The 23,964-nt window shown below is 60.4% G+C and overlaps 1 protein-coding gene and 1 long non-coding RNA gene across 3 annotated transcripts; one reads left to right on the top strand and one right to left on the bottom strand.

The window, feature by feature from the left end:
* The first annotated feature begins 345 nt into the window (after window positions 1-345).
* Window positions 346-22,975, top strand: Sema6b (semaphorin 6B). 2 transcript variants are annotated; one of them, XM_087201698.1, is made up of 17 exons: window positions 346-485; window positions 12,435-12,581; window positions 12,708-12,831; window positions 14,015-14,075; window positions 14,211-14,273; window positions 14,653-14,754; window positions 15,142-15,232; window positions 15,518-15,637; window positions 16,523-16,611; window positions 17,390-17,607; window positions 18,526-18,657; window positions 18,812-18,961; window positions 19,175-19,357; window positions 19,446-19,595; window positions 20,295-20,372; window positions 20,465-20,523; window positions 21,136-22,975. In XM_087201698.1, exons 2-17 carry the CDS (start codon window positions 12,464-12,466, stop codon window positions 22,062-22,064), a joined length of 2,667 nt encoding a protein of 888 aa, XP_087057824.1. In that variant the 5' UTR covers window positions 346-485; window positions 12,435-12,463; the 3' UTR covers window positions 22,065-22,975. The 2 variants fall into 2 exon arrangements, with proteins under 2 accessions (XP_087057824.1, XP_087057825.1); XM_087201699.1 differs by lacking the exon at window positions 346-485 and adding an exon at window positions 11,250-11,480.
* On the bottom strand, window positions 15,515-16,616 carry LOC147821197 (uncharacterized). The gene is made up of 2 exons (XR_015447555.1): window positions 16,483-16,616; window positions 15,515-15,659 (listed from the first exon to the last, which is right to left on the bottom strand). It is a non-coding gene; the product is annotated as an uncharacterized LOC147821197 (long non-coding RNA).
* Window positions 22,976-23,964: the final 989 nt, after the last annotated feature.

Below are 23,964 nucleotides of genomic sequence, written 5' to 3'. Positions count from 1 at the left end.
TGTGGAGTGAATGCACGACTCCTACAGGACCGGGTCACGCACACCGCGCGTCCCCGCATCACCGCCTCCCGCAGGTCTGACTGAGGGAAGTGTGTACCGAGGACACCGGGCAGGACATGGGAGGGGCGCGGGCCCGCCCAAGACCTGCACAAAAGCGGGGCCCCACCCTTCGCCGCCCCCCCCCCCCGCCTCCCGCCCCGCTCCGCTCCGCCCTCCATGCTCCGCGCCGGGTTTTGCGCGGCTCCGGCCTGGTCGGGGCGTCGGGGAGGGGGCGGAGGTGGCGGAGCCGCGAGTCGCAGCGGCGGCCGCGGTGGCGGAGGAGATGCGGCCCCGGCGCGCCCCGGGCCCGGCCGCCGCGCAACGACCCCCCCGCGGCCCACGCCCGCGCGCGGGGGGCCGGGGCTGAGCCCCCGCCGGGCCAGCGCCGCGGCCCGGGGTGCACGGCGGAGCGCGGGACAGGTGCGCGGCCCCGTGCTGCTCTTGAGGTGAGGGGCGCGGGGTCCCCGGCCGGGCTGCGACGGCGACGCGCGAGGGGGGAGCCCGGGCCTGGCCGCAGGCTGGGGACGCATCAGGCCTGGAGGAGGTTTGGGGTGGGCCGGAGCAGGAGGATCTCTCGGCGACGCAGCTGGGGAGGGCCCGGATTTTGGGGGGTGCTGCACAATGGGGGGACCCGGAACGACGTTGGGGAGAAGGGGCCGGATTAGGGCCTGGGGCGCTGGATGAGGCTCTATTGCGGGGTGTCAATGGCACCGCGTTGGGGGGGCCTGGATGTGGATGGCGAGGGGGGCCTGGATGTGGACTGGGGGGCCCTAGATGGGGCGCGATCGTGGGATCCGTGGGCGCCGCAGCGGGTGGGGACCCTGTCCCGGCGCGCGTGTTAGGGGGTGGTGGCCGTAGGAGGCGCAATCCTGGGGGCGCGCGGCTGGATCAGGGCCCAGGTGGGGGTACAGGGCAGTAGCAAGGCGGGGGGGGGCGGGGCCCAGAGCGGATCCAGAGCCCCCCCACGGGCTGACACCATGGTCCCCCCCACGCGAGGCCCCTCTGCGCTCCACCGCGGGACCTGGGGCGCCCGGGTCCCCTCCAGCCTCCTGTGCGGCCCGGACCCCTGCGAGCCCCGGCCCAGGGCGTCAGGCAGGGTCCGCCATGGGGGGGGGGGGGACACCGCCTCCCAGTCCGGATGGCCCCGCTGCAGTGGGGGCCTGGGAGTTTGCCCCCCCCTCCAGCTGACAAAGGGACAAAGAAAATGTCTCTCTCCAAGCACGCCGGGCTGGATGGGGGGCGCCGAGTGTGGCCCCCCACCCTCTGGCGCTGATTGGTCCCTCGGGCGGGGGTCACGTGTCCCCCATTCTGCTCTCCGCCTCCGGGGGGGCCGCTGCTGTGGTGAACCCCCACTCTGGCTCCGGAAGGGCAAATACTGAGGCTGGGAGTGTTTGCAAGAGTCCTGAGGTTGGGGGAGAGGTCCCAGACACTAAACCCAGGACTGGTGGTCTTCACTCCCTCAGAGGAAGAGGAGCAGGAGTTTGGGATGATAGGAGAGCACCCCTAAGCTTTGAGGATGTCCTGCTAGTTTTAAGGAGGAGTGTGGTCAGAGACTGGCCAATAGCTGGAGTGACTGAACAGGACCCCCGCCCCATTTGCAAAATTGTATTTCTTCCAAATTTTCTGGGTTCCCTAGGCTGCTTCAAGAGTCCAAATTCCTTCTGCAAAATAAAACTAGCGTGCAGGGGCCTCCAGGCAGAGCAGACTCCCCCACCCCAAACCCCTTCCCTCATCCTAGTTACTAGGGCCTAGTAGAAGGAGATAATTGCTTTTAAGGCTCTGTAGCCTCGAGAGTATGGTTTTGGAAGTGGCTAGGGTCCCACTTAGGAGAGTCTTACGCTCTCCGGAAGTCGGCAGGGGTGGTCACTGGCACAGTGGTGGATGTCTGCCCAGCAGTCTCTGTAAACTGTAGCATATGCACCCTGAGCCATTCCCAAGTGCAGACAGGGAAACTGAGGCCCAGAGAGCCCACAGAGTAAACAAGAAGGGAACCAGACCTCTCTGGCAGTGAGACTGGGTCCAGAGAGGAAGGACCCCACACTCCATCCACTGTAAGTCAAGAGCCTGGCTCCCCACATCTCTGCCCGAGCCCCCACCTGGCCTGCCCAGGCTCTGGACCTTTCAAAGCTGTGTAGCCTCGGGCAGGTTGCTGTGGTTCTCTGTGCAGTCTCCCCGGAAGATGCTGTTTAGTTTTAGGACTTCTTGGCTCTAGAATTCCACGCACACACTCTGCCTCTGCCTGAGCTGAGCACGCACAGGTCCTCAAGGCCCTGTCACCTCCTCTGGCTTGAGTGTCTCCACCTCTGGGTCTCAGCCCCCAGCAGTGTGGCAGAGGGGCAAAGGCGAGGGGCAAAGGGGGAGGTTTGCCGGCCGCCTGAGGCTCAAGGTCTCACTTCCTGGGGTTCCTTGGGGCTGGGCCCAGACGATCCGAATCAAAGTGCCCTTGGAAAGGTGACCCTGACGTCAGCCAGCTGGGCAGGTGAGGGGGGTCCCCGGCGACGGAAGGAGGCAAAGGTCACGCCGATCTCCAGGGAGGGAGGCTGTCCGGGTCTGACCCTGGGTGTGGGCCTCTCCCGTGAGGCTGGGGCCTCTCCCGTGAGGCTGGGGCCCCAGAGGGGGCGTTGGTGGGGGAGGGATGCCCAGGCCCATGCTCAGGACAGACGGGGGCCAGGAAGGCTGCCAGGGCTGGGGACGAAGGAGGACTCTGCCAGGGGAGGGGGACAGACGTGATCGGCGAGCCCTGAGTGGCCGCACTGTGTTAAGGGGTGGGGGGGGCAGCGGGCCATGCATTTCCCAAGCAGTGCCCAGGGGCCTTGAATGGCAGGCTGAGCACGGAGCTTTGTCCCTAGGGCACTAGGGAGCCCTGGAGGTTTTTCGAACCAGGGCAGGGAATGGGCAACCTCTCTGGCCTTAAGCTGCCCAGAGGAAGTGTAGCTACCTGGAGACAGGCTGGAAAGGGAGTGAGCCGCCCATTCCGGGAGGCAGGCAAGTGAGGGTGGACATGGATGATGTTTAAGACTTGGCTTGAGCTCTCCCCAGCTCTCGTTCCCGCGGTGCCCAGTCACACAGTCTCCCTTTATTATCACAATGGGTTGTCACCTCAGATCCAGGATGTCCTGACGGAGTGGCAGATGTTAGAACACATACGGCAGGCCAGGGACCCCCTGAACCCTCTAAGGAGACATTGGGGTGCCACTGGCCACCCTCCCCATGACCCTGTACAATCTAGCCCAGGGCCCAAAGGGGCCGCCCCAGGGCCTGCTGGGAGTTAGGCCCTGTTCACTCAGGACTACATCTCCCAAGATGCACCTTGGCCCAGCTCAGCCAGCTGTCCAAGTGCTGACCTAGGAGGGAACTTCCTGAGTGCAGGAGCCCAGAGGATTATGGATTCTCACCCAGGCCTGGGTTCAGGGTGGTCTGCGAGATCAGTCACTTAGTCGACAAATGCCCCTGTTGCTGGGCATGGTGGCACAGGCCTGTAATCCCAGCACTCAGGAGGCTGAGCCAGGGGGATTGCTGTGAGTTTGAGGCCCTCCTGGGCTACATAGTGAGTTCAAGGCTAGCCTGAACTACAGAGCAAGACCCTGTCTAAAAAAAAAAAAAAACAAAAACCAAAACAACAACAAATGCCCTGTGCAACCCCCAGGGCCGTGACCAGTGCTAGGTGATGCTGGAATTCCAGAGACAGAGTTATGGTGTCTAGTTGGTTCTCAAGGGGCCTCGAGGCTTGGGGAGAGAAAGTAGAGGCAGATTCTAGCTCACTCAGCTATGTGGGGTCAAGGATTTGTGCAGGGAGCAACCGGGGCTGGGCAAGTTAGACTTAGCCTCATGGGTCAGAGAAGTCACAGAGAAGGGGCATTGAGGCTAAGGTCACAACAGATGTGTAGGAGTCAGCCAGAAGAGGACCTTGTGTTTTCTGATGGTTGCAGAAGTTCCTTCCTTGTGTGCAAGGAGACAGAGCCCTAGGGCAGCAGAAGGCTCCTGGAGCTATTGTTCCTGAGTGGCCCTGGTGTTCGGATCAGATCTGACCGAGTTTGAGTTTGTGCCCTAGCTCTCTCACACCTCAGACCTCAGTCTCCACTTCTGCAGCACAGTGACCCAGGCAGAGGAGCCCTTGGTCTTACTGAATTCATAGCCAAATGGGGACAGGGACACTAACCAGACAAATACAGGCCATAAATCAAGTGTGGTTGCTGGGCGTGGTGGCGCACGCCTGTCATCCCAACACTCAGGAGGCTGGGGCAGGTGGATTCTCCTGAGTTGGAGGCCAGCCTGGGTGACATAGTGAGATCCTGTCTCAAGAAACAAAAAATGTGTCATAAAGACAACAATACCAATGGTACAGCTGAGAGGGGTGGGCTGTTAGCAGATGGGGTCAGGGATGGTGTCTCTGAGAAGGTGACATTTGAGTTGATATCTGGAAGCTGACATGAAGCAGGCCATGCAGATATCTTGAGGAGCAGCACTCTAGTCAGAGGGCACAGCCTGTGCAAAGGCCCTGGGGCAGCACGGAGCCCAGTAAGGTCCAGGAGCCTGTGTGGCTGTAGCAGAGGAAGCGAGGGGCAGAGAGGGAGCTGGGGGGGTGGAGGGGAAAAGCAGGGTCCTGCAGGGCCCTGTGGGCTGCAAGGAGGACTTGGGCTTTGACCCCAGGGAGGTGGGAGCCTGAAGGGCAAAGGGTAGAAGGACCTGACTCGGTGCTCATGGCGCCCTCTGGTGGCTGCTGCCGGGAGGACAGGCTGGGGGAGCCGGGGACCAGGTGGAGGGAGCTGAGCTGGTTGCCATGAGGCAGCAGCAGAGGGGGTCTTGTCTGTGGGTCAGGACAGGAAATGCCGTAGGAGGTGAGAAGAAGCTCAGCCCCCCTTACTCTGGGGACCCCGCCCTGCCACGTTAGGAAGGTGGGTTCTGGACTGCTCGCTCAGCCTGTGTTCAAATCCCAGCTGTGCCACTTCCAGGCTATGCGCCTTGGGCGTAGGGGCTTTCGGACTCTGGACAGGACCCCGCTTTGGGCTAAAGGGGGTGCTGCCTCTCCAGCCTCAGCACAGGGTGGGAAACACAGTCGGAGCCCCATACTTGCTGCTGTGCTCGGGCTTCCCATCCGAGCCCCGGGCCTGGTCCCTCGGCCGGCCGGAGCCTCCTCCATCCCCGAGCCCGGTCACTGTGCCTTGGGGCCGCTGACCTCACGGTCTCCCCTAGGACCCGGTTCCCACCTTTGTCATCCCCCAGTCCAGGTGCCAGGCCTCGGCCTGCTTGGCAGTTCTGGGCAGCTCTTGGGGTGCCCCTCCAGGCCTGCCTCCCACTGGGGGTCCCTGTGTCCCCTGGACAGAGTGGTTGTGGGTGTCCATCCCCCGGGACCCCACCCCCACAGTGAAGAAACGGCTCTGTGATTTCCTCTCCATTGCCTCCCTCACTTCTGACTAAGCTGCTGCTTCCGATTTGCCTCCTGGGAGCCCAGTTTCCAAACAGTGATTAAAATTAATTACCCAGAAGCCCCACCCCCAGGAGCCCCGGACCCGTGTAGTCCTCACTGTGGTCCTTCCTGTCCTCCCGCCCCTTTCCCAGCTCCGATGGCCCGGGGACAGGGACATTCTCACTGGGTCTCCACTTGTTATCTGAAAAATGTTCCCTTAGGGGCTGGGGATGTAGCTTAGAGCAGCTGCAAGGTCCTGAGTTTAATTCCTGGTACCGGAAAAAAAAAAAATGTTCCCTTAGGCTGTCACTACCTTTGTGGATAGATGGCATGTCGGGAGCACTCAATAAAAATGTCACTGAGAAACAGCATTGTGTTTGAATTTCAGCTGCACCAGAATGTGCTGTGTGACCATGGCCAGGTGGCCTGACCTCTCTGAGCCCAGATGTAAAGTGAGTTCATATCTGGGAAGAATGCCCGCTGTATTGGCACACAATACAGGCACTCAGGAAGTCTGCAATGAACATATTCTCACTATTATTTTTTCTTTACTTTTGGTTTTCTGAGACAGATTCTTTGTGTAGTCCAGGCTGGCCCAGAACTCACAGTGATCCTTCCGCCTCAGCCTCCTGAGTGCTGGGATCACAGGCGTGTGCCACTATTTTATAAACAAGGGCTCCTCCTGGGATGTTCATTCAGCGGGTGTTTGTTGAGCAGGTACTGTGTGCTGACCTCAAGCTAGGCATGGGGGACAGAGCAGGGGCCAATGCCAGACCCCTCCTACCTCCAGAATCCGTCCTTTTCAGCCCTATTTTGCAGAGAAGGAAATGAGCCCCAAGAGGAAGAGGCTGTACCCTGAACTTGCACAGCGGTCCCTGCAGTTAATTAAACTCCTATTAGGTGCCAGCCCCTCTGATGGGGATGGAGTTACCCTTGTCTCACGTGGCTCACTGACGGGGAGACTGAAGACTCAGGAAGTTGGGGGCTTCTCTCCTGGGCCCCTGTGGCCTTAGCCAAGTTCCTAGACAGCCCACAGCTGGTTGGGCCATGGTGGGGCAGAGGCAGCTGGAGGAGGCAGCTGTAAGCAGAGCCAGTAACCAAACCTGGACTGCATGGGGCCTGGATGCCCCTCTGGGTTACCCGATCCCCCTGAGGGACAGGCGACAGGGACTGGTCCTCCTATGGAACTGGAGATGGGCACCCCCATCCTGCCGTGTCCACCGGGGAAACGGGATCCCAGCCTGGCGAGGGTCGCTACATCCCTTACAGAGAAGCCCAGAGAGGGTGCATTGGTAGCTTAAGGTCACACAGCAAGGTCATTTAGCATAAAGGAAATACATGTGTGCTGGGCCCAGTTCTGGAGTCTTAGGTGATTTCTGACAAGAATGAACATGAGAACAAAATAGAGTAGTAGCCAGGTATAGTGCGCACGCCTGTTATCCCAGGACTTGGGAGGCAGCAAGTTCAAGGCCAACCTGGACTACATAGCAAGACCTGTCTCAAAAAACCAACCAAACAAACAACAACAAAAACTGAGCTGGGGCAGGGGATTTAGCTCAGTGGTTCCACCACCTGCCTTGAAAGCGCAAGGACTGGAGTTCGATTCCCGATACAAAAAAACAAGACAAAACCCAGAGTGAGGGGAGAAGTCACTGTGGGAAGTGACCTGGGCCTCTTGCTTGGTGGTTGGGTCCCTGGGTCTCCCCACTGGCCCGGGTTTCTGTGGGACAATGCAGGTCTGGTTCCTTCCTGTCTCCCTCTTTGCAAGGCTTGAGAGATGACTCAGTCACCCGGAGTTTACAGGCCAGGAATGGAGGCCTGGTCCCAGTGAGTGTGGTTGAGCTGGACTTCATTTCAGGGGCACTAGGGAGCCATAGAAGACTTTAGAGCAGTGACTCTCAGGCTGATTCTGCCCCAGGAGCCCCTGTGTGAGGATGGGATGTGTGTGGCTGTCCTAGCTGGGGGAGTCCTGCTATGAAGTGGGCAGAGGCTGGGGACGCTACTTGGCCCGGCAGTGCCCCCCACATGACCCCATCTGTGGTTGCACAGCTGGTAATGGGCAGAGCTGGATTTGAACTCAAGCCTTTTTTTTTCTTTTGGTTTTTTGAGACAGGGTCTTGCTATATAGCCCAGGCTGGCCTCGAACTCAGTGATCCTCCTGCCTCAGCCTCCCAAATGCTGGGATGTCAGGTATGCGCCACCACGCCCAGCAAACCCAGGCTTTTTATATGATGGCGTTACATGTCCATCCTGGTCTCTGGGCCTCAGTTTCTCCAGTGGGTCAGCAAAGGTAGAGCATGGAGGCAGGTGACCAGTGTGGGCCAGCCTGGTCCCCCTGTAACCTGGGGTCCCTCAAAACTGTCCGATGGTCAGAAAGCCATGGATGAGGGTTGGGGTGATGGCTACCTGGGGTCCGCGTGGCCACGCTGGGTCAGGCCCGGAGGGTCCCAAAGGCGAGTGGCAACGCCAAGCAGCTTCCGCCCCTGCTGTGGACCTGGCAGATAAGAAGCAGTTCTTGAGCCCCCAGGGTTCACCTGTCCCCAGGGCACGCATGCTTGGCCAGGACGCCCTAGGGCTCCAGGCGGGCAGAGGGCTCTGAACAGGGCCAGTCGGGGTGTCTTACAGCGAGGCCCAAACCGGAAGCTCGGGTTCCCAGGCTTTATGGGGCGCAGCTCTCGCGAGATCTTGCGGAAGTGCAGCTTGGCTGGGCCAGGTCTGGAATGGGGGAGCCCAGAGGTGCTGCTCCCAGCCATATTCAGAGTCACCGAGGGTTAGAACAATCCAAAGGCTGTGGGAGTGTGATATGGGCGGGGGTCACCAACACGACAGAGGCTTCCTGTGTCAGGCTGATGGGAAGTGGGGGTCTCCAAAGAGGCGCTCAGCAACGTCCTGAGGGAAGGGAATGAGTTATGTGCCAGGGTCACCGAAAGGAAGGGGCACACATATGTTCAAGCGAGCTTTATTGGGGCGGCAGTCGACAGCCTGCCAGGACTGACTCACAAAAGGGAGACCAGCCGCAGCATGAGCTGAGCTGGAGGCTTATATGGGGGTCTTTGCATGTGGGAGAGCACGCAGTCCTTGGATGGGCGTGGGTAATTGTGGTGAGGGCATAGAGCAACAAATTCTGGTTGGAGGATGGAGTAACAGGCTCCAGGAAGTCCCTCTCTCATGGGAACATCTGGTGGGATGGAGTGACAAGCTCCAGGAGGTCATTAACTAGGAGGGGTCAAGACTTAGTTATGTAGAAAGTCCCTGTTCCCTGTTAGGGAGAAGGACAGGGAGAAGGGGGAGGGAGCTTGTTCTGTGGGGGCTTTGGAATACCCAACATTATGTGGCTTCTCAGAAGGGCATTCCAGGTGGAGGGTGTGGCTGTGCAAAGGTCCTGGGGCAGCTCAGACCCTGGTGCTGCAGGAGCAGGCAAAGAGGGGGGAAGGAAGGCAGGAGAGGAAAGCTGAAAACCATTTCTAGGAGTGGCCTGAGCTGGGAAAGATGGAGGAATGGTGGGGTGGGGACCTCCGAAGTCAGCTCTTGGTCTGATCTATGCACACAACCCCATTTCAGTGAAAATCCCATGGGTTTTTGTTTTATTTGTGGTTTGTTTGAGAACTTAGAAGTTGACAAAATGAACCACTGGGAGCTAAGAAGAACCCAGAAACCCGGGCCTGCAGGAGAGTAAGATGGAGAAACCAAGCCCAGTGGCACATGCCTGTCATCCCAGGACTCTGGGAGGCTGAGGCAGGAGTGTGGCAAGTTTCTGAGGGGCAAGGCTCTCATGAGATCTGCAACTCCCCTGAGTGGTGATGCTGAAGAGCAGCCGGACCCCAGTGTGTGGGTAGGATGCAGGCCCAGCCGAAGACGGGCCCCAGGATGTAGGCAACTAAAGTCTACTTGCTGTCCTGGCTGCTTCAATGTCTCAAAACTTTTCCCTTTTATGGTCATTTTGACTTTCGGGAAGAAACAAGTTGCACAGACTTCTGCCAGATCTGGTGAATAAGGTGGATGAGGACCCCGTCATGTTTTTATGAGCTGCCTTTCCGTTGGATGGCTCTTGGCGGCAGCAGCCACTATATGTGTGTGTATGTGTGACAGGGTCTCCCTATGTAGTCCAGGCTGGCCTTGAACTATGTTTTTTTTTTTTTTGGTACCAGAGATCGAACTCAGGACCTTGTGCTTGCAAGGCAAATGGTGGCACCACTGAGCTACATCCCGGCCCGTTGCTGCGTATTTTGATTGCAAGTTGTACAGTGAGATTTCTTGCAGAGTTCGAGGGACACCTGCCCGGGCCCCCATAGACAAATGCACATCCCCAGGGCTGGGAAGGAGCCCTCCCACTGCAGGGCCAGTACCCAGGCTCCATGTGCGACACCAGCTGGACTCTGGTGGTGGCTCAGGTGGTGGCCAGGTGCCAGGCGGCCCGGCCCAACAGGTGGTGGGGCCGTTTCCGGGCGCCAGGCGGCTGCTTCGAGAGACACCTCGAGTTTCATGGAGAGAACCAGATGGTTCTGGGGATGGGGGAGGTGTGGAGGCCTCCAGTTACCCCAGGTCAGTGGGTAAACTGAGGCTTGGTACCGTGTGTCAGCCCCAGAGTGGTTCAAACTCCCCTCAAACTTGGGGCTCAGTTCTGCACTATTGTCACACTAGGCAAATTTCGGTTGTTCGTGGGCATGGTGGTGCATGCCGGTAATCCCAGCACTCAGGAGGCTGAGGCAGGAGGATTACTGAGAGTTCAAGACCACCCTGCACTACATAGTGAGTATCAGGCCAGTCTGTACTACATAGCGAGACCTGGACTCAAAATACCAAAACAAAACAATAAGCAAAGCTCATGGAGCAAGCTCCCATCTCAACCCCACGGCTTCCTGACCTGGGCCAATATCTTTGCTACTCTGTGGCTCAGTTTCTCTACCTGTTAACAGCTCCCACATCTTGGTTGAATTGAGCTCATTCATTGAGTTAATTTAAGTGCTACAACAATGCCTGGCACACAGCAAGTGCTTGCTTGCTTGTTTTTTTTGAGACAGGGTCTCTCTAGCCCAGGCTGACCTCAAACTCTTTTTTTTTTTTTAACTCTTGGTGATTCTCCTGCCTCAGCCTCCCGAATGCTGGGACAGCAACTGCTTTCTAAGCATTATTTATTGACCACCTACTGTATGCTGGGCCCTCTGAGGAGCTGAGGACAAATAGCGGCCACCTCTGCGCCCTTGGGGACCACAGTCCCTGGGGCAGACAGACACTTAAGACGAGGTAATCACGGTGCTCCTGGGGCCACACAGGCTCTATGGAGTGGAGATATTTGCCCACTGTGTCTGGGCAGCACGATTCACAACAGCCAAAGGGCAGAAGCAACCCACTGAGCCAGGCCAGACACACCCGGCCACCAGGGTGCATCCCTGATATCCCAGAACTCTGGAGGCTGAGGCAGAAAGATTTCGATTTCAAGTCCAGCTTGGAAACATAAAAAAGGGCTGGGATGTTGCTTAGTATAAAGGCCCTGGGTTCCATCTCAGTACTGGAGAATAAAAGACAAGGAAAAGCAGCAGAGGTGGGTGCCACCGGACAGAGGCCTGGACAGAGGGCCAGTGGCAGAGTGCAGGCTACGGTGCGAGGCCCAGGGTGGGCCTGGGCCCAGGAGTCACTGTGACCCCCCCCCCAGGGGATGCAGAGCAGGGCAGGGGCCGGGAAGGAAACTCGTAAGGAAGCAGGGCCTGGAGCACACGTGGGGTCCTGGCCTCCGCTGAGTCACAAGTCCAGGAAGCCCAGGGTCAGGTGATATGGCCCAAGGGTCCCTTCAGGCCCTTCCTGTTTTTTGGCCTTGAAAGCTCCGGCAGCAGGCACTACAGGGCCCATGTTCCCGAATCGCCCTCACCTGGCAGGGCCGTGGAATTCTGGAGCCACCCAGACAGTGCAGGGCTGGGAGGTGACCTGCTGCTCAGATGGGGAAACCGAGGCACGGGCTCGCCAGAGACTTTCCAGGACAGCAGCACTGCAGAGATTCTCAGTAGGAGCCTCCAGGACCCGTTTGAGCCCCTTTCTGGTAGGGAGTGTGGTGCCCTGAACGGGGTCCTCAGGCGTGGAGGGCTGGGCTCTAGGGGCTGAATACTGAATTCCATTCACACAGCCAGAAGTGCCTTGAACAGGATCAGGAAGAGGCAGCCCCCTCGGAGGTAGTGAGGTGCCTTTCACAGAAGTATTCAAACTGGGGCAGAAAGGCGGGACTCAGGAAGGACACCCAACCAAACAGCGGCTCCAAGGCTCCTGGACAGCTGGAGTAGTCTGTGACTCTCTATGCCTGCAATTCCTAATTTGTTTATAAAATTCCGAGAGTCCTTGGTTTTATTTTTTGAGCCTTTAAGAATTTTGTGTTTGGGGCCAGGGATTTAGCTCAGTGGTTCCCCCGCCTGCCTCGCAAGCGCAAGGTCCAGAGTGTGATCCCTGGTACCAAAAAAATAAAAAATAAAAAAGAGCTGGGTGTGCAACTCAGCTTACAGGCCCTAAGTTCAGTCTGCAGGCCTGGAAAAATATATATGTATATAAGAATGTATTATAATTATGTTTCTTTCATGCGTTTTTGTTCGAAGTCATTTCCTGGGCTTAACTCGCATATGCTCATAAAGTTGTTCTGCTAATAAAGAAGTGCTGGGTAATATGCGGGCGTGGGGGTGCACACCTGAAATCCTAGCACTGGGAAGGCTGAGGCAGGAGGATCGCCACGAGTTTAAGGTCAGCCTGCGCTACATAGTGAGTTCAAGGCCAGCCTGGACTACAGAGTGAGATCCTTTCTCAAAAAAACAAAGCAAAATGAACCAAGTCCTGAGTACATTATTTCCATTATTGTGGTTATTTTTATTATTATCCCAGCTGGGCGGGGAGTGGGGGGGGGTGGAGGGTGAGTCTGGGAATGAAGAGCAGGTGATGTGAGCGCGCGCCCTCTGCCGGTAGCGTCAGGAACTGCAGACAGCCCTGCTCACCGCCCCTCCCTCGTCTGCAGTTGTCATCGCCTGCCACCGGGCCCTCGCCATGCGGACCGCGGGAGCGACCCCTCCCTGCGCGGCCCTGCTGCTCCTGCTGCTCCTGGGGGGCACCCACGGCCTTTTCCCTGAAGAACCGCCGCCGCTCAGCGTGGCCCCCAGGGACTGTGAGTAGGGGGACCCTGGGGGAGGTCGGTACGAGGACGGGCCTGCTGGTCCCCGGGAGGGGCTCCCCTAGCCGGGCCACCCCGCTGCCTCCCAGCACTTGGCTCACCGCCACCTCCTCTCCCCAGACCTGAAATTCTACCCCGTGTTCGTGGGCGGTGGACCCGGGCGCCCGGGCCCCGCGGAGCCCACTGAGGACCTCAACATCCAGCGCGTGCTTCGGGTCAACAGGACTCTGTTCATCGGGGACAGGTGCGCGGGTCTGGGGAGACGGGCGGGCGACGTGAGACCTGGCGCTGCTGCTGCTGCTCTGGGACCGACTTGTGCTCTGGAGTGCTGGGCGCGGATTTTTCAGGGTGCTGAACGCTCGGTGCTTGGAGCCTGGAGCTGGCTTTGGTGCATAGAGTGCCTATTGGGTGTGCTAGGGGCGCTCTGCTGGAGTGGCCCAGCCAGTCCTGAGATGGTCACACACGGGAATGTGACCTTGTGAACCTGTGAAAGGTGCTATGGGGGAGGGGGCGGTCGGAAGGGCTTCTCTGGGGGGATGGCATTTGGATTGAGAGCTAAACAGTGTTTCAGCCATGGGAAAATCTGGAGAAGAATTTCTTTCCAGGCACTGGGCACCGCCTGTGCAAAGGCCCTGAGGCAGCACAGAGCCCAGCTCGGTGTAGGAGCAGCAAGGAGGGCATGTGGCTGGAGCAGAGGGAGCAAGGGACAGAGAGTGAGGCAGGGAGGGGACAGGCGGCCGTGCAGGGTAGTGTGGACTGGAGGGAGAACTTGGGCTTAGCCCCAGGGCAGTAGGAGCCCTGGTGGGCTGAGGGCAGAGGGAAGGCTGACTCCGTGCTCACAGCGCCCTCTGGTGGCTACTGCAGGGAGGACAGGCTGGGGACCAGGACCCGGGCCTGCACTGGTCCATGCTGAGAACTAGAGGTCGGGCCAGGTGGAGGCCGTGCAGGGCTGAGAATCAGGCAGACTGGGGACAGACTGCGGCAGAGCCAACAACACTAGCTGATGTGCTGAGTGCGGAAGGGGAGAGGAAGGCAGTGGGGCTTCTCACGGACTGAGTCCCCCAAAGGGTGAACCTGCCTTTAGCTGAGGGGGGGGTCTTGGGGTGCAGGTTTGGGGGGCAGATCGGGCACAGTTTGGCCATCCTGAGTGAGTCCCCACGAATCGTAGAGACACAGGATGTCCGGGGCGGCTGGAGCCCAAGACTGGCCCGAGGGGAGCCCGGGCGTGGAGATGGGCCTGGGAGCCGCGTCGGGTTGTCCACAGAGGGGAGGGTCTCAGAGACGCAGGATAATGTCCCAGGGCTGCGTGTCGGTGGGGTTCCCAGGAATGCGTCCCGTGTGGCGCGAAGACAGAGGCAGCTTCGCAGTGGGGAGGATGGGATCGGGGCGGGATGGAGACCCCTCAGTCTCACTGTGCCCTCCCGCAGGGATAACCTGTACCGAGTGGAGCTGGAGCCCCCCACGTCCACGGAGCTGCGGTACCAACGGGTAGGAGGGGAGGGGCAGGAACCGGGGGTCCCACCAGGGGCGCTCAGGGAGCTGGGTGGAATCAGCCCTGCCCAGCAGGGGACTCCCAGGGCTACTGGGGACCCCGCCCCCCTCACCAGCGCTTTCTGCCTGCAGAAGCTGACCTGGCGCTCTAACCCCAGCGACATAGACGTGTGCCGGATGAAGGGCAAGCAGGAGGTTCGTGGACCCTGGCCCCGCCCCGCCCTGTCCTAGCCACGCCCACAGGGAATCCTCCTCCTCCTCCATCCCAGGCTAGGACCCCCTTGTTGCCAGGGCTACACCCTGATCCTAGCCACGCCCCCAAATGATTATAGGTCTTGGCTACACCCACCACCCTGACCTTGCTTCTGTTGTTACAAAATTATTTCCTTGTCTTGTCCCATCCTTTGGTCACAGAGGTGTCCCCAGGCAGCCCTAGCTCAGCCTCTGCGGTGGCTACGCCCTCACCCTGGTCCCCAGTGCGGCCCGGGGGCGGGGCTCCTCACAGCCCGGGCCAGGGCCGCAGGCAGCCTGGGCCGCGCCCACACCGGCTCCCCACCCGCTTCATGCACCCCAGGGCGAGTGTCGGAACTTCGTGAAGGTCCTGCTGCTCCTTGATGAGTCCACGCTGTTCGTGTGCGGTTCCAACGCCTTCAACCCGGTGTGCGCCAATTACAGTGTGAGTCTCTGCCCCCGCAGGCCTGGCCTGCCCTGGCTCCACCCTCCAGGCCTTGGCTCCTCCACTCTGCTGTGGGCTGTGGCCCTGACCCACATCAGGTCCTATAGGAAGCCTTCCAGAATGTGTCCGTCACCCTGGCTCCGAAAGGGCCAGTGGTTTCCAAAGAGGGCTTGAACAGGGGTCAGGGAAGCTGCAGCCTGTGTGACCACAAGCCACTTTAACTAGGACCAGCTCAGCCACAGGACAGTCAGAGGACTAACTGAGATGTACTGAGGCTCAGAGAGGTTAGGTCACTGGCCAGGGTCGCACAGCCATCCAGGGGGAAGCCAGGCTTCCTCTTGGAGGCCAAGGCTGCCAGATGTGTCACTCAGGCTGTCCTCCCTGCAGATGGACACGCTGCAGCCTGTCGGGGACAACATCAGTGGCATGGCCCGCTGCCCCTACGACCCCAAGCACGCCAATGTCGCCCTTTTCTCAGGTGAGTGTCCGAGCCCCTCACCTCCTGATGAGCCGGAGCCCAAGCCCAGTCTGGCGCTTCCCACCCTTTAAAGCGAGGTCACCTAGCAGGTGGCTGGGCAGAGCCCCAGTTCGGGTCACAGGCTCCACGAGGGCTCAAGGGCTCAGGTGGGATCCAGGCCTCGCTGGTTTGGGAATAAGATGATGTCGGAGCTCCGCCTGGAGACAAGGTCCCTGACCTCTGACCCACCGGATCGGGCCCTAATGTCTCATCTCTCGCCTGCCTCCCCGTCCTGCCCTGGTCCAGACGGGATGCTCTTCACGGCCACCGTGACCGACTTCCTGGCCATTGACGCTGTCATCTACCGCAGCCTTGGGGACCGCCCCACCCTGCGCACTGTGAAACACGACTCCAAGTGGTTCAAAGGTAGGACCCGGAGGAAGGGACCCTAAAAATGACCAAGACGAGATATGTCTATGCACCAATGCCCAAGAAGCATTTAGATGTCTGTTTCACAGACATCTAAATAAGCTAAACAACAATAAAAAACAAAGGTGAGGCCTAGAAGGGCAGTGAGCCTAGATTTAGGAGAGCTGACATGCGTCGAATCTCCCTAGCAGAATAAGAGACCCAGGGAGCTGAGGAAGGGATTCCCATTTCATCTTTGGGATCTATTGGTTGGTTGGTTTGTCTGTCTGTTTTGGTACCAGGGATTGAACTCAGGACCTTATGCTTGCAAGGCAGGCATGGTGCCACTAAGCTAAATCCCTGGCCCTGTTTGTTTTTTGTTTTTGTGGTGCTGGGGATGGAAGCCAGACTCTCGTGCATGCTAGACAAGTGCTCACCACTGAGCCGCATTCCCAGCCTCTCTTGGCCTCTTGGAAGACAAAGCGAATGGAAAGATTTGGATCTAAAGTAGAACCTGTGGGAAGTGGGTGGCTTAGGAGCCCAAAATGGAAGCCCAGGACGAGTAAGGCAGGAGCTCAGCTCTCCAACACATGAGGGAGGGAGGGGACAAAAAATAGCAAATTTGCCATTTGGAGGGGAGTTGGACTCAGTGGCTTTGGACTGCTGAACTCCCTTCTCCCTCACAAAACCAAAACCAAAAACAACTTTGAGCCCAGTTCATTTCCCCAGGGTGGCCTCCCTGGGCTGGGGATTTAGCTCAGTAGTTCTGCCGCCTGCCTTGCAAGAAGTGCAAGGACCCAAGTTCGATCCCTGGTACCAAAAAAAAAAAAAAGAAGAAGAAGCAGCTGCCCTGCCCCAGGCACCTGTGTGACAGGGCTGCTTCCGGCTCCTCCTCTCCCACAGAGCCCTACTTTGTCCATGCGGTACAGTGGCGCAGCCACGTTTATTTCTTCTTCCGGGAGATCGCGATGGAGTTCAACTACTTGGAGAAGGTGAGGCTGCTTCCCCCAGGGGCCTGTGTGGTGGCACCAGGATGACAGGGTTTCAACCATGGGCAGTGGGAGCAGAAGCGGATCCATTAATGTCCCTCTGCCTGTTCCGCGTCTGTACCACTCCAGCTGGGCCCTGAAGATGTGGAGGGCAGTGGCCTGGAGGTCACAGCCTGGGTACTCTTGCTACACACCTGGCCACTCAGCCATTCCCCATTCATCCATTGCCCACCCACTCCTGCCACACCCCCACTTACCTGTCTGTCCATTAGCACACCCACAATCCCACTGTCACCTTTCTCCGTCTCCCTACCTACCCGCCCACTGACTCTACCATCCTGGATCCATCTGTCCATCCAGCCACTCGGCTGCCCATCCATTCTCCCACCTACCCATCCACCCACCCACCCATCCATCCCCCCCACCCATCCCCCCATCCATCCATCCATCCCCCCACCCATCCGTCCACCCATCCATCCACTCACTCATTCAACCACTTACCCTTCCATCCCTCCATCCACCCATCCACCGACCCCAAACCTCAATCCATCCAGGCACCCAGGCGGTGGTGAAGTACAAAGACCACCACTTCCGACTCATGTCACATTGGGCTGCTCATGTCCCTTTCACCGTACCTCGGTTTCCCCGTCCGTACAGCGGGGACACCTGAAGCCCATCCGGTGAGGTGTTTGGGAGAAACACTCCCTCTGGGCCTGGGGCTATGGCCGAGCCTCCCTGGGACCCTGGGCTCAGGCACCGCGTCTGTGGCCGCCCCTCCCAGGTGGTGGTATCTCGCGTGGCCCGGGTGTGCACGAATGACGTGGGCGGCTCCCCGCGCGTGCTGGAGAAGCAGTGGACGTCCTTCCTGAAGGCACGCCTCAACTGCTCTGTGCCCGGGGACTCCCACTTCTATTTCAACGTGCTGCAGGCCGTCACTGGCGTGGTCAGCCTGGGTGGCCGGCCCGTGGTCCTGGGCGTCTTCTCCACGCCCAGCAACAGGTAGTGGGCCCTGCCGGGGGTGGGGGGGAGTTGGCCAGGGGGCCCCGTGTTCACTCAAGATACTCCTGTGCTGGGCAGGCTTGGACCCAAAAGGCCTCAACCATAACCATAGGCCGGGAGGGTAGGCAGCCTCATCCTCCGCCTGTGGGAGAAGGAATTAGGGAGGGCTTCCCGGAGGAAGGGGCATCAGAGCAATGTTTGAGCATGAGATGGAGGAAGAGGGAAGGGTGTTCCAAGTTGGGTAAGAGCGAGTGCAAAGGTCCTGGGGCTGTTATGTGCTGGATGTGTTAAGTCAAGAGAAGAGGTCTGTGTGGCTGAGTAGAGGGCAGGAATGAGGGAGTAGGATGTGAAGGCAGCAGGGCTCTGGGAGAATACAGACAGAGAGAGGAGCCTGGACTTCATTCTGAGACCACTAGGGAGCCCTAGGAGACTCTAGAGGGAGAGAGAGGAGTGAAGTCAGGTTTGCATTTTTAGAAAAGTCTCAGGGCACTGGGCATGGTGGTGCATGCCTGTAATCCCAGCACTCGGGAGACCCCCGAAAGTTCGAGGCCAGCCTGAACTACAAAGTGAGACCCTGCATCCAAAAAAAAAAAAAAAAAAAGACAGTGGCACCGCGCCTGTCTCGAAAGTGCAAGGTCCCAAGTCTGATCCCTGGTACCAAAAAAAAAAGAAAGTAAGTTCTCAGGGGAATAAATTGACAAGACAAGCACGGCCTCTGGGCAGTGGATGTCCGGGAAGGTCAGTGGGTGGTCTTGGGGATGCTGAGAAGGCTCCAGCTGAGGTTGTGCGGGACGTGCAGAGGTGGGCTCGGTGAACACCGGGGGCTGAGGACCCATCCAACAGCAGAGGACAGGCTCCGTCCCGCTTCCCGGGGTGCCGCCCCCGCCAGGCTCACCAGAGCTCCGTCTGCACCCCCAGCATCCCGGGCTCGGCTGTGTGCGCCTTCGACATGAGGCACGTGGCCGCTGTGTTCGAGGGCCGCTTCCGCGAGCAGAAGTCACCCGAGTCCATCTGGACCCCGGTGCCGGAGGACCAGGTGCCACGGCCCCGGTGAGAGCCCCACACCGCCCTGCGAAGGTCCCCAAAGGGATCATGGGCACCAGGACATCGGGCTGGGACTGCCAGGCCGTATCCGTTTTGGAGACGGGGAAACTGAGGCTGCCCAAGTCCCTCCACCCTGAGCCCGCCCTTTCTCCCTTCCCAGGCCAGGGTGCTGTGCAGCCCCGGGCTCTCAGTACAACGCGTCGAGCGCTCTGCCCGATGAGATCCTCAACTTTATCAAGACGCACCCGCTGATGGACGAGGCAGTGCCCTCGCTGGGCCATGCGCCCTGGATCGTGCGCACGCTCATGCGGTCAGCACTGGTGGCGCCAGGAAGGGGGCGGGTGGGTCTCCGCGTGCCCCCCCCCCGCCCCGCGGCACAAGACTGTCTGCGCATGCGCACATCTGGGACAGTCACGTGCACGTGCATGGGCGAGGCCACGCGCACCCATAAAACCACACCCCTGCCCTCATGGCCCTGGAACCTGCAGTACCCGCCTGACGCCCAGTCCCACCCGGCCGGCAGGCACCAGCTCACCCGAGTGGCCGTGGATGTGGGCGCCGGGCCCTGGGGCAACCAGACCGTGGTCTTCCTGGGCTCCGAGGTGGGCACTGTCCTCAAGTTCCTCGTCCGGCCCAACGCCAGTGTAGCGGGCACCTCTGGGCCCAGTGTCTTCCTGGAGGAGTTTGAGACCTACCGGCCCGACAGGTGAATTGAGGCAGTGGCGAGAAGAAGGAACTGGGGGGCAGTCACGGATCAGTCACCCTGAGCCTGCTGGGACACTTTCCTTGCCCAGGTGCGGACGACCTGGTAGTGGCGGTGAGACAGGGCAGCGGCTGCTGAGCCTGGAGCTGGACGCGGCCTCGGGCGGCCTGCTGGCGGCCTTTCCCCGATGCGTGGTCCGCGTGCCTGTGGCCCGCTGCCAGCAGTACTCAGGATGCATGAAGTGAGTCCCCCACCCAGGCTGAGTGTGAGCAGGGACAGAGGGGATGAGTATGGGGAGAAGGGAGGAGGGCGTGCAGATTCCATGATAGACTGGGTCTGTGTAAAGGCCCTGGGGCAGGACGGAGCCCAGGGACGTGCAGGAGCAGCAAGGAGCCCCTGTGGCTGGAGCAGAGGGACAGAGAGGAAGAACGGGAGCAGAAGAAGCAGGGAGGGTATGGGTCGGCTGTGCAGGGCTGCAGGGAGGACTTGGGCTTTGACTCTAGGGAGAGGTGGGAGCCTTTTAGGGCTGAGGACAGGGGGAAGGACTTGACTTGGTGCTCACGGGCGCCCTCTGGTGGCTGCTGCAAAGAGGACAGAAAGGTGAGCAGCGAGGGCATGAGAGTGTGGAGCGCCGGGGTAGAACCTGTTTCCTGGTCTCCAAGTGAGAGGAAATTCAGATGCCATGCACTGGGCTCCTCTGGGCGCAGCGTGAGCTCTCAGCACGGAGCAGCAGCTGCCAACGTGGTTTTGATCACGACCCTGCCGTCCTTTGTCAAGGACAAAGCCTGGGCCCGCCTGCTGGGGCTGCATCCTAGCTCTGCTGCCTGGGCCAAAGCAGGGTTCCTGAGCCTCAGTTTCCTTATCTGTGAGTTGGGGTACGAGCAGCCCGGCGGTGAGGCAGGTCCTGGCTGCTGAGTGACTGTCCCCTGGTCCCTTACAGGAACTGCATCGGCAGCCAGGACCCCTACTGCGGCTGGACCCCTGACGGCTCCTGCATCTTCCTCAGCCCAGGGACCAGGTAGGGAGGTGGGAGGGGCCATCTGCACCCGCCCCCTGCCCCTGCTGTTTGAGAGGCTCTGCTGACCCTCTGTCCCCCTTCCCTCTATGTAGAGCCGCCTTTGAGCAGGACGTGTCTGGTGCCAGCACCTCAGGCTTAGGGGACTGTACAGGTAGGTCCAGAAGAGGACTCCAGGACCTTCAGCCCTGGTCCTGGAGGGTCTTTTGTCCTCTGCCACCTATGCCCAAGGGAGAGTGGGGGAATGGCTTCCATCAGGGCTTTCAGAGGGCAGGGGCAGCGGCTTCTTGGATGGGTGGGGGGGAAAGATGGACGCCAGGAAACAGAGCCCCAGAGAGGGACACAGGCAGAGAGCTCCAAGGCAGATGGACAAGTGCCGAGAAGCCAGGCAGAGGCTGAGGACCCATGCCCAAAGACGGGGAGATTGACAGGCTCCCTAAGGTACAGAGGGGGCCCGGCAAAGCGTGTCATCCCAGCTGTTTGGGAGGCTGAGGCAGGAGGATTGCACATTTGAAGCCAGCATGGGCCACTTAGCGGGACTCTGTCTCAAAACAAAAACTACAGAGAGAGCTGAGGGTGTAGATTAGTTCGAAGGGCCTGAGTTAAATCCCCAGTACTGCCAGGGGGTCCCCCGTGGTCAGTGGTGAGCGCTGGCCCCGCATGCAGGAGACGCTGGGTTCCATTCCTAGCTCTGCAAAGGTAAAAGGCAGATAGGCGGCACGGGGGACCCTCACCAGGCCCCGGGCACTCCCCCTCCCGCCCCCAGGCCTCCTGCGCGCCAGCCTCTCGGAGGAGCGTGCTGGGCTGGTGTCGGTGAACCTGCTGGTGACCTCGTCAGTGGCGGCCTTCGTGGTGGGCGCCGTGGTGTCTGGCTTCAGCGTGGGCTGGTTCGTGGGCCTGCGCGAGAGGCGGGAGCTGGCGCGGCGCAAGGACAAGGAGTCCATCCTGGCGCACGGCGGCGGCGAGGCGGTGCTGAGCGTGAGCCGCCTGGGCGAGCGGCGTGGGGCCGGGCCCGGGGGCCGCGGCGGGGCCTTGGGCGGGGCCGGGGGTCCCCCCGAGGCCCTGCTGGCGCCCCTGATGCAGAACGGCTGGGCCAAGGCCACGCTGCTGCAGGGCGGCCCCCACGACCTGGACTCGGGGCTGCTGCCCACGCCCGAGCAGACGCCGCTGCCGCAGAAGCGCCTGCCCACGCCGCATCCGCAGGTGCACGGCCCGGGCCCCCGCGCCTGGGACCACGGGCACCACGCGCTGTTGTCCGCGTCCGCGTCGTCCTCGCTGCTGCTGCTGGCGCCGGCCCGCGCCCCTGAGCAGCCGCCCCTGCCGGGCGACACCGCCCCAGACGGCCGACTCTGTGCGTCCCGGCCCTCGCGCGCCTCGCACGCCGACTTCCCGCTCACCCCGCACGCCAGCCCGGACCGCCGGCGCGTAGTGTCCGCGCCCACGGGCCCCTCGGACCCGGGCTGTGGCGGCGACAGCCTGCCGCGGCCCTGGAGCCCGCCCCCGACGACGGGCAGCCTGCGGAGACCCGGTCCCCACGCGACCCCGGCCTCGGCGCTGCGCCGCACGCACACGTTCAACAGCGGCGAGGCGCGGCCCGGGGACAAGCACCGCGTGCGCCACGCGCGGCCCGGCTCAGACTCGGCGCACCTCCTCCCCTATGGGGCAGGGGACAGGACTGCGCCCCCGGTGCCCTAAGCCGGGGACCCCATGCCTTGGCAGTGCCAGCCACAGGAACCAGGAGCAGGAGACGGCGCCAGGATGCCAGGCCCCGGCCGGCTCCGCTGGGTGCTCAAGCCCCCCCACCCCGGCCTTTCGGGGACCCCCCTCGGCCACACGGAAGCACAAGAGCACTGCTCCCCGCGGCGGCAGGCAGCTGGGGCGCAGGACCCTGAGACCACCGGGTTGGTTGGGCGGCCGGAGGGATCTGCTGTGAATTTGAGGTTGACCTTCTGCGTAGACATTTTTGGTTTCTTTTGCAGTTTTTCTAAGGAATTGCACAACTCCAGTTTGGGGTGGCGGCCGGAGGGGGTGGCTCTGGCGTGGGATGGGGATTAGGGGGCCACAGCTGCAGACCCAAGTCCCCCTACCTCCTCCAAAAGGTCCCTCCCCAGGCCGGGCCCCGGGCGTGTGTGGGCGTGTGCGCGTGTGCATGCCGTGTTCGTGTGCAAGGCCCGGGGAGGGAGGCGCGAGTGTGTGTGCAGGGCCACCCGTGCAGTGCGTGTGTCTTAAGCGTGAGCTTGGGGACCCCCAGGGGCCCCGGGTCGGCTGAGCCAACGCCGGGGCTTCCGAGGTGCCGGTCAGAAGTTTGGGCCCGGCTTCTGCCAGGGGAGCAGGGACGACTGGGTCCAGGGGAACCGGAACCTGTCCACAGGTCACATGGGCAGCAGCTCCGAAGGGCTCGGGGGTCTGGGGGCTGTGGAGGCTGGCAGGGCCCCCTGTAAATACGGCCCCAGGGTGGTCAGAGAGTCCCATGCCACCCGACCCCTTGTGACCCCCCCACCTCCAGCTGACCATGCATGCCACGTGGCCGGCTGAGTCTCCACCCTCTCTGGAGTTCACCTCCGCCGGCCCCCTCCCCATCAATAAAACTGTTTACAACCACCGGCCCCCACGGCTCTGGACCTGCTCTGTGCCCTGGGGGTGGCCCGGTACAGTTGGGGGCAGCTTGGAGACCCCTGGCAGTGTCAGAACACGCAACAGAAATCTGAGGTGGGGCTCCCTGTATGTCATCCTGGAGACTTGGGAGGCTGAGGAAGGAGGATCTTTTGGAGGGAGTATCAGGACTCAAACTCAGGACCTTGGACTTCCCAGGCAGGTGTGGCAGCACTGAGCTACATCCCGGCCCTTGAAGCAAAAGATCTTAAGTTCAAGGTCAGCCTGGGCAATGTAGCAATACCCTGGTTGAAAATGAAATGGAAAGGACTGGGAATATAGTTCAGTGGTGAGCACTTGCTTAGCATGCCTAGCATGTGTGAGGGCCTCAGCGCCATCCCCAGCACTGCAAAAGGAGGAGGAGGAGAACTGTACTTGGGGGAGAGGTTTAGGAGGGTAGCTAGGGAGGCCTTCCATGAAGAGGGGTCCTGTGAGCCCAGATAGGATGGCTGAGGAGCAGGGGGAGATCTATGGGCAGAATTGTTTTTTATTTTGAGATAGGATCTCACTAAAGCCATTAGGTTACTCTGGCTGGGCTTGAACTTTCGATCCTCCTGCCTCAGCCTCCCAGAATGTTGGGTTGACTGTTGGGTGCCACAAGGACAAAATAATTCAATAGCATGGAGCACGTTCACTTGTTTGTACAACCATGGCCCGTCTCCAGAACATTCTCATCTTCCTTAATGACAGCCTGACATCCATTCAGCACAATCGCTGCCGGCCTTCTGGATTTTCCATGGGACACGAATCCTCGGGGGAGGGTCCTAGGCAGAGGATGTGGTCTGCTTTCATTTCGGGAGGTGGCTTTGGGGACAGGGCTTCGAACTGGACAGAGCCTCATCCTCTCTGCATGGGGGACCAACCCTAAACAAAGAAATTCATGCTGAGCATGAGCGTGGCAGAGCATGTCCACTAGGCCTGCATTCCGGTAGGTGAGGCAGGA

Source organism: Heterocephalus glaber, unplaced genomic scaffold (assembly GCF_053883595.1).
Source record: "Heterocephalus glaber isolate CG9 unplaced genomic scaffold, H.glaber_assembly_v1.0 deba00001760, whole genome shotgun sequence".
Lineage (NCBI taxonomy): Eukaryota > Metazoa > Chordata > Mammalia > Rodentia > Bathyergidae > Heterocephalus > Heterocephalus glaber.
Note: the sequence above shows the minus strand (reverse complement) of the source record. Positions and strands in the feature narration are given on the sequence as shown.

Coding starts and splice junctions, on each gene's coding strand:
- Sema6b (XM_087201698.1), top strand. CDS start 12,464: ATGCGGACCGCGGGAGCGACCCCTCCCTGCGCGGCCCTGCTGCTCCTG. Junction 14,076..14,210: donor CGGAGCTGCGGTACCAACGG/GTAGGAGGGGAG, acceptor TTCTGCCTGCAG/AAGCTGACCTGGCGCTCTAA. Junction 19,596..20,294: donor CAGTACTCAGGATGCATGAA/GTGAGTCCCCCA, acceptor GGTCCCTTACAG/GAACTGCATCGGCAGCCAGG.